Source organism: Oncorhynchus mykiss, chromosome 1 (assembly GCF_013265735.2).
Source record: "Oncorhynchus mykiss isolate Arlee chromosome 1, USDA_OmykA_1.1, whole genome shotgun sequence".
Taxonomy (NCBI): Eukaryota; Metazoa; Chordata; class Actinopteri; order Salmoniformes; family Salmonidae; genus Oncorhynchus; species Oncorhynchus mykiss.
The window spans coordinates 87,618,285-87,628,284 of NC_048565.1; the positions used below are offsets into that span (position 1 = coordinate 87,618,285).

At 41.6% G+C, this 10,000-nt stretch overlaps 1 protein-coding gene across 5 annotated transcripts in view; it reads left to right on the forward strand.

Moving 5' to 3' along the window:
• Positions 1-10,000, forward strand: part of LOC118966047 (adhesion G protein-coupled receptor B3-like) — a 168,534-nt gene that overhangs the window by 141,781 nt on the left and 16,753 nt on the right. For all 5 annotated transcript variants that reach the window (XM_036987999.1, XM_036987983.1, XM_036987989.1 and 2 more), the window contains 2 exons: positions 645-809; positions 7,011-7,175. In XM_036987999.1, coding sequence (XP_036843894.1) covers positions 645-809; positions 7,011-7,175 — 330 coding nt within the window. The remainder of the gene's footprint in view (positions 1-644; positions 810-7,010; positions 7,176-10,000) is intronic.

Sequence of the window (10,000 nt, forward strand, 5' to 3'; positions counted from 1 at the left end):
TTCTTCTCTTCTTTTATGAAAAGGCCAAGCTCTTCATTCAACTGTAGGTCGTTTTGCAGAAATATAACTCTTGCTCTGTTTTAAGAAGGGTGTAGTTGGTCATAAATGCAGCAGAACCTCCCCCAAGGAAGTTGGCTTGTAGAGGCAATGACAAATGCAGGTGGCAAACTCATTACTTTCTGTGTTTATCCTCTGCACCGTTTTAAGGCATTTTCACCTCTGAGAAGAGAACTGAGAACTAGCAGCTCCAAAAGCAGAAGTAATGAATTGTCCCTATTCCCTATATAGTGCACTTCTACTCTGGTCAAAAGGAGTGCACTATTTGGGTACAGTTTTGGGACACATCCACACATGGCCATTCTCTTGCAATATGACCCACTAGACCTGAGCTATTTCAAGCCACTCAAACCACAAGCGGTAATGGTATGTTCATGCATGAACAGTCCACTGTGTTTTCAGTGGAAGGATATTATAATATGGGTGTCTAGTTGTCAGGCTCTCAACCTGAAGACAGCCATTTGAATATGGTCTCCTTCCACTTCTTCTGACTGACTGTCCAATTTTTCTCCCTTTCTCTCCCTCTTGGGTCTGGGCTGTTTGTGTGTGCGTGTGTGTGTTGGTACGTGTCTGTGTGTGTGCCCCAGTGGACGGCCAGTGGCAGGAGTGGAGCCTGTGGAGTGACTGTTCAGTGACCTGTGCCAACGGGACCCAGCAGAGGACCAGACAATGCTCAGCCGCCGCCCACGGTGGGTCGGAGTGTCGTGGCCACTGGGCAGAGAGCAGAGAGTGTTACAATCCAGACTGCACAGGTAACACACTGACTGGGCCACTTAGCTATTAATGCCATCATCATCACCATCATCATCATCACCATCATCATCATCATCACCACCACCATTATCATCGCCATCATCATCACCACCACAATCACCACCACCATCATCATCACCATCATCATCATCATCACTATCACCATCGTCCCAGGGACTACAGATGTAAATGAGCTGTTAGCTAAATGTATAATTTCTCAGTGGTGTGAGACTTGTGTTTGTGTTGTACATTGTCCCTGTCCAAATAAACTTAAAGGAATAGTTCACCCAAATTACAAAATTACACATTGGTTTTCCTACGCTGTAAACTGTCTATGGACAAGGTATGACAGCAATCCATGATACAGTATGGTTTAGTTTCACTTAGTTAATATTTTAGCATTTGTGTCACAATTTCCATTCAAGTCATGGGACCAATATTAGCAGTTTTGCACATCATGTTCAAATCATCCAAAAGTATCTAAAATTGATTGTGAATCTCAACAAAGTCTCTTATAGATAGTGCTGAGTGATGAACTGAAACGGAGGTTATTTTGGGGTTTTGAAACAACTAATTCACTGATGTCGGTTCAATTATTTTAATTCCATTTAGTTCATTTTGTTTTCTTTTTCTGTGAGCTCAATGTGCACATTAAGTAGTTTCTCTAGAGATAAATCACATCAAGCCCCAACTGTGCGATGTAGTAGGGAGTTGGTAAATATGGTAATTAACTGCAATGACCATAATCCATTGCGTGCCTACTTGTCCGTTCTGTGTGTTTCTATAGGCCTGCTACATTAGGTTAATATGGGGAAGACACAGAGAGAGAGAGGAGAGATAGAAGATTCGCAAGGTATCTCTACCTGAAAATACATCAAATGTATTCATAAAGCCCTTCTTCCATCAGCTGATATCTCAAAGTGATGTACAGAAACCCAGCCTAAAACCCCAAACAGCAAGCAATGCACGTCTAAAAGCATGGTGGCTAGGAAAAACTCCATAGAACGGCCAAAACCTAGGACGAAACCTAGAGAGGAACCAGGCTATGGGGGTTGGCCAGTCCTCTTCTGGCTGTGCTGGGTGGAGATTATAACAGAACATGGCCAAGATGTTCAAATGTTCATAAATGACCAGCATTGTCAAGTAATAGTAATCACAGTGAACATTTCAGGGTTCCATAGCCGCAGGCAGAACAGTTGAAACTGGAGCAGCAGCACAGCCAGGTGCACTGGGAACAACAAGGAGTCATCATGCCAGGTAGTTCTGAGGCATAGTCCTAGGGCTCATGTCCTCCGAGAGAGAGAAAGAAAGAGAGAAAGAGAGAATTAGAGAGAGCATACTTAAATTCACACAGGACACCAGAGGAGGAGAAATACTCTAGATATAACAGACTGACCCTAGCCCCCCGACACATAAACTACTGCAGCATAAATACTTTGCCAAAGCACAGCCCCCACACCACTGGAGGGATATCTTCAACCACTAACTTACCATCCTGAGACAAGGCAGAGTATAGCTCACAAAGATCTCCGCCACGGTATAACCCAGGAGGGGGCGCCAACCCAGACAGGTAGAGCACTTCAGTGACTCAAGCCACTCAAGTGCCGCACCCCTGCTAGGGACGGCATGGAAGAGCACCAGTAAACCAGTGACTCAGCCCCTGTAATAGGGTTAGAGGCAGAGAATCCCAGTGGAAAGAGGGGAACCGGCCAGGCAGAGACAGCAAGGGCGGTTTGTTGCTCCAGTGCCTTTCCGTTCACCTTCACACTCCTGGGACAGACTACACTCAATCATAGGACCTACTGAAGAGATGAAATCGTCAATAAATAATTAAAGGTTGAGACCGAGTCTACGTCTCTCACATGGGTAGGAAGACCAATCCATAAAAATTTAGCTCTATAGGAGAAAGCCCTGGCTCCAGCTGTTTGCTTAGAAATTCTAGGGACAATTAGGAGGCCTGCGTCCTGTATATAGCCTCCACATTGACTCTGTACCGGTACCCCCTGTATATAGCCGCCACATTGACTCTGTACCGGTACCCCCTGTATATAGCCTCCACATTGTCTCTGTACCAGTACCCCCTGTATATAGCCGCCACATTGACTCTGCACCGGTACCCCGTGTATATAGCCTCCACATTGCCTCTGTACCGGTACCAACTGTATAAAGCCCTGCTACTGTTATTTACTGTTGCTCTTTAATTATTTGTTATTCTTATCTCTTACTTTTTTTTTTTGCTATTTTCTTAAAACTGCATTGCTGGTTAAGGGCTCGTAAGTAAGCATTTCACTGTAAGGTCTACACCTGTTGTATTCGGCGCATGTGATAAATACAATTTGATTTGATTTGAGTTAGTTCAGTGTTTGCTATGCTGTTTGTCTCTGAGGTATTCCCAACACTTAGATGTCAGCGTAGTGTTAGTGGACTGCTAGCACTCTGAATGTATCAGAAAGTCAGAACCCTGGAACTCTCATCTTCACATGGGATTTTTACACTAATACATGAATAATGTAACAGAGAACTGGGAGACAGCGATGATCACTAATACATGAATTATGTAACAGAGGACTGGGAGACAGCGATGATCACTAATACATGAATTATGTAACAGAGGACTGGGAGACAGCGATGATCACTAATACATTAATTATGTAACAGAGGACTGGGAGACAGCGATGCTCACTAATACATGTATAATGTCACAGAGGACTGGGAGACAGCGATGTTCACTAATACATGAATAATGTAACAGAGGACTGGGAGACAGCGATGTTCACTAATACATGAATAATGTCACAGAGGACTGGGAGACAGCGATGCTCACTAATACATGAATAATGTCACAGAGGACTGGGAGACAGCGATGCTCACTAATACATGAATAATGTAACAGAGAACTGGGAGACAGCGATGCTCACTAATACATGAATAATGTAACAGAGAACTGGGAGACAGCGATGCTCACTAATACATGAATAATGTAACAGAGGACTGGGAGACAGGAATGCTCACTAAAACATGAATAATGTCACAGAGAACTGGGAGACAGCGATGCTCACTAATACATGAATAATGTAACAGAGGACTGGGAGACAGCGATGCTCACTAATACATGAATAATGTAACAGAGAACTGGGAGACAGCGATGCTCACTAATACATGAATAATGTCACAGAGGACTGGGAGACAGCGATGCTCACTAATACATTACTAATGTCACAGAGGACTGGGAGACAGCGATGCTCACTAATACATGAATAATGTCACAGAGGACTGGGAGACAGCGATGCTCACTAATACATGAATAATGTAACAGAGAACTGGGAGACAGGGATGCTCACTAAAACATGAATAATGTCACAGAGAACTGGGAGACAGAGATGCTCTCCCACCACACGCTGGTGTAACATAGGTCAACGTTGCACTACTGACTTGTTGTGTTATGAACGTGGTCGGGATCATGTCTGTCCATTTCAGACCTCCGCTGAGGTTAGTCCTTGGACCTGTGTGTATGGAGAAGGGGTAAATACAGGTGGGGTGGAGGGAGGAGGGATGGAATAAAGGAGTGTGACCCCTTCCCAGGGTTGTTCTACCTTTCAGAGAAGGTCATGTGATTAACTGTTTGGCTCAGGGGGACCATCTGTTTTTGCCTAATGCTCGATTTTACTGTGTTCATTAAAAAGACATAAAACATGCCACTGCTTTGGGAAACTTTATCATAAAAGGCCTTTTAATATTGGCAAAGTGAGGAAAGTAATCACCGCAGTCACAGAGCAGCCTCCCCAACCATAAAAGGAGACATATTCCTCATTATTACAAGTATTATCAGAGTCATTTTATTCATTAAATCTGGATAAAATTCTGCCAAAAACTTCTTCTTCTTTTTTTCTTTTACTATATCTCTGGGTACTATAAAACATGTCCAGGGCTTTGTGCCAAATGGCACCCTATTCCCTGAGTCCCTAGTCAAAAGTAGTGCACTATATAGGGAATAGGGCGGCCTTTGGGACACGCCCCCAGGTGTCCCAGTATCTATAATCCCACCTACTGTGTCTGTGTAAGAATGAATTCACATCTTCTAGCTACACATCATAGTAGAGCTGCATGGGGGACGTGGCACATAGAATGGTCAAGGTCGTGTGGCATCTTAGAGCTGTGATTCACAACATTTTGCGCTTCCCAGAGTACCCCTGAAGTACTCCCTGATGTGCATTTTACCAGTAGGACTATTGTCTCATGAGTCTTCTCAGAGTACCCCTGAAGTACCCCCTGATGTGCATTTTACCAGTAGGACTATTGTCTCATGAGTCTTCTCAGAGTACCCCTGAAGTACCCCCTGATGTGCATTTTACCAGTAGGGCTATTGTCTCATGAGTCTTCTCAGAGTACCCCTGAAGTACCCCCTGATGTGCATTTTACCAGTAGGGCAATTGTCTCATGAGTCTTCTCAGAGTACCCCTGAAGTACCCCCTGATGTGCATTTTACCAGTAGGACTATTGTCTCATGATTCTTCTCAGAGTATCCCTGAAGTACACCCTGATGTGCATTTTACCAGTAGGACTATTGTCTCATGAGTCTTCTCAGAGTACCCCTGAAGTACCCCCCCATGTGTATTTTACCAGTAGGACTATTGTCTCATGAGTCTTCTCAGAGTACCACTGAAGTACCCCCTGATGTGCATTTTACCAGTAGGGCTATTGTCTCATGAGTCTTCTCAGAGTACCCCTGAAGTACCCCCTGATGTGCATTTTACCAGTAGGACTATTGTCTCATGAGTCTTCCCAGGTATCCCTGAAGTACCCCCAGATGTGCATTTTACCAGTAGGACTATTGTCTCGTGAGTCTTCCCAGGTATCCCTGAAGTACCCCCTGATGTGCATTGTACCAGTAGGACTATTGTCTCATGAGTCTTCCCAGGTATCCCTGAAGTACCCCCTGATGTGCATTGTACCAGTAGGACTATTGTCTCATGAGTCTTCCCAGGTATCCCCAGGGGCCCCAGTGCCGTTATAGAAATTGAAAGAACGACTGGCTGATGGTAATAAAATAGAGATTCCTTATTGGTCATGCTTTACTAACAACCGATTGGATGTTGGGGAGAAAAGATGGAGTCCAGAGGCTCTCTTGCTACTTGTTTTAAAATCCATCATCTACTGTACTAATTTCCACTCCTTCATCACTCTGCTCTGAATGAACTGACCAGAACAAAGCCAGCCTAATGATGAGCTGCCACCATAATGTTTTACCTGTCAAGTTTTTTTAACAATCAGCAGAGGACACAAGGAGAGGAAATAAGGAGAGGGAACAAGGGGAGGAAACAAGAATATGACACGAGGACATAACATAAGGAGAGGACAATCGGATAAGACACAAGGAGAGGACACAAGGAGAGGACAGATATTTAGGCATTTGAGAAAGAGACCCTTTTTAACAATGATGTGTCTCTTCCACAGCCAATGGCCAGGGGTCTAACTCCTCAGCCAATGGCCAAGGGTCTAACTCCTCAGACAATGGCCAGGGGTCTAACTCCTCAGACAATGGCCAGGGGTCTAACTCCTCAGCCAATGGCCAAGGGTCTAACTCCTCAGCCAATGGCCAAGGGTCTACCTCCTCAGCCAATGGCTGGGGTCTAACTCCTCAGCCAATGGCCAGGGGTCTAACTCATCAGCCAATGGCCAGGGGTATAACTTCTCACGCATTGGCCATGGGTCTAACTTCTCAGCCATTGGCCAGGGGTCTAACTCCTCAGCCAGTGGCCAGTTGTTTAACAGTGGTGTGTCTTTCCTCCTCAGCCAACGGCCAGGAGTTTAACTGATCTGTCTCTCCTCCTCAGCCAATGGCCAGTGGTTTAACTGATCTGTTCTCTCCTCCTCAGCCAATGGCCAGTGGTTTAACTGATCTGTCTCCTCCTCAGCCAATGTCTCCTCCTCAGCCAATGGTTTTACTGATCTGTCTCTCCTCCTCAGCCAATGGCCAGTGGTTTAACTGATCTGTCTCCTCCTCAGCCAATGGCCAGTGGTTTAACTGATCTGTCTCTCCTCCTCAGCCAATGGCCAGTGGTTTAACTGATCTGTCTCCTCCTCAGCCAATGGCCAGTGGTTTAACTGATCTGTCTCTCCTCCTCAGCCAATGGCCAGTGGTTTAACTGATCTGTCTCCTCCTCAGCCAATTGTTTAACTGATCTGTCTCTCCTCCTCAGCCAATGGCCAGTGGAATCCCTGGGGGCCTTGGAGTGGCTGCTCCAAATCATGTGACGGGGGTTGGCAGAGGCGGGCGCGGGTGTGCCAGGGGGCAGCGGTCACCGGGCAACAGTGCGAGGGCACAGGGGATGAAGTCCGCAAGTGCAGTGACCAGCGTTGCCCAGGTAACGATAACCCCATAACCACCATAAGTGAGACTGCAAGAGTCAATTAACTGGAAGCGTGGAGTGAAGATAATGATCTTCCTCTTCGCTGAGGAAGAGTGACGTGCCTTTCTGTTCCTGTAGGAGGAACCGATAAGACTTACATAAAGCAGAGTGTAGGCAACCCAGCTTCAGCTCTGAAAATAGACAGAGCCTGGAAAGATAATTTGCAATTCAACAATGAATTCAACAACGGAGTAATAAAAAGCTTCTATTTTGGGTTACGATAAAGATTGACAGTTGTGCTAAACTCAGGAGATATGTATACTGTAGGTTGTTGTCTATTCTTCAACAACCAATGGGTAAACATCAAGAATTGAAATGACCATTGAACAGCTTCCCAAATCACAGACTGTAGCTTTAAGAGGAAGCTGTTAGAGAGAGAATATATATAGAGAGAGAAATGAAAAGAGAGAGAGGATAGAGAGAGAGATAGAGAGAGAGAGAGAGAGAGAGAATAGAGAGAGCGAGATAAAGAGAAAGAGGATAGAGAGAGAGATAAAGAGAGAGCGAGAATTGAGAGAGAGATAAAGAGAGAGAGAGAATAAGAGAGTGAGATAAAGAGAGAGCGAGAGAGAGAGAGAGAGAGAGAGAGAATAGAGAGAGCGAGACAATAAAGAGAAAGAGGATAGAGAGAGAGAGATAGCGAGAGAGCGAGAATTGAGAGAGAGAGAGAATAGAGAGAGAGAATAAGAGAGAGATAAAGAGCGAGAGAGATAATAAGAGAGTGTTATTTTGTCTAGGTCCTAATGTATGATTAATATCTTAATATTAATTGATGGTGTTGATTAACCCACCTGTTTTTATCTCCATGGAGACTGTTCGCTACCACGGCGATTAATGCAAATGCAATCTTTTGTTTGACCATTATCACCCTGTAAAGAGTGGCATTGTTTCTGTTGTAGAAGACTGTAAGGAAGCAGTTCCCATTATCAATCTTTTTCACACCGGTTCTATTTTAAACAGTTTAATCCAACACAAAGAAACCATTTTACAACTACAGCATGTTCATGGATTACAATCTACTTACAATCTAGTCTACACTTATGCAATTATAGAGGAGGCTGGTGGGAGGAGATATAGGAGGACAGGCTTCTTGTAATTAATGGAATGGTATCAAACCAGGGGGTTGGAACCAACATTTTTTTCCAATAGTTTTGTCCTAAACAGATTTATTATTTTTGGGGTTCTGTTCCACTGTTTCAACCAGCAAAATAAAGTTCTGAACCGGTTCTGAACCCCAACAAACGATGGGTTTTAATTGTTCCTTTCTGTTCCTTTTTAAACATCTGAAATATGTGTTTTTTTTTAACATTAATAGCAAATTGTATTTTGCCATAACAGCATGGTTTAATCGTAATGAAAGACAAACACACACTGTGCTGCCAGTCACAGTGTAGGGCGCAAGATGTAACTGACATTTTGAGGGTGAGGGAGAGCGAGAGAGTTTGGAGGAAGCTTGCCTTGAAGCGCTGGGCATCTTGTTATGACATCCTTATCTGAATTAGACACACAGAGGAGGAGCAGCTTCTATGGAGGAACTTTGAATATCTTTGAACATCCGAGTTGGTTTAACATTGGACCAGAGCAAATGTTAGCTAGCTAATAGCTAACTAGCTAATGAGCTAACGAGCTAACGAGCTAACCAGCTAACCAGCTAACTAGCTTGTGTGTGCAGAGCAGCACTAGAATTAAAATCAAACTCTTACCAGTAGTTAAAAAATCCAATGTGAAACGTGATAACTATAGTATCCTTAACTAGCATTGAAAAAGTAAATAATTTATTATTTAATTAAACATCTCTCCTTAATTTCTGAATTACACTTGTAATGTTGTCAGTAGGCTACAGTAACCTATGCTTCACAGGGGAGGGGCAGGTAGACTCAACACAGACACACCCCCACTGGCAAACATTTCCAGCTGGCAGGCAGACGCTGCAATAATAATAATACTAAAAATTATAATAATAATAATAATAATAACACTAAAAATAATAATAACACTAAAAATAATCATAACACTACAAATAATAATAACACTACAAATAATAATAACACTACAAATAATACAAATAATAATAACAATACAAATAATACAAATAATAGTAACACTACAAATAATACAAATAATAATAACAATACAAATAATACAAATAATAATAACACTACAAATAATACAAATAATAATAACACTAAAAATAATCATAACACTACAAATAATACTAACACTACAAATAATAATAACACTACAAATAATACAAATAATAATAACACTACAAATAATACAAATAATAATAACACTACAAATAATAATAACACTACAAATAATAATAACACTACAAATAATAATAACACTACAAATAATACAAATAATAATAACACTACAAATAATACAAATAATAGTAACACTACAAATAATACAAATAATAATAACACTACAAATAATACAAATAATAATAACACTACAAATAATACAAATAATAATAACACTACAAATAATACAAATAATAGTAACACTACAAATAATACAAATAATAATAACAATACAAGTAATACAAATAATAATAACAATACAAATAATACAAAAAATAATAACAATACAAATAATACAAATAATAATAACAATACAAGTAATACAAATAATAATAACAATACAAATAATACAAATAATAATAACAATACAAATAATACAAATAATAATAACAATACAAATAATACAAATAATAATAACAATACAAATAATACAAATAATAATAACAATACAAATAATAATAACACTAAAAATAA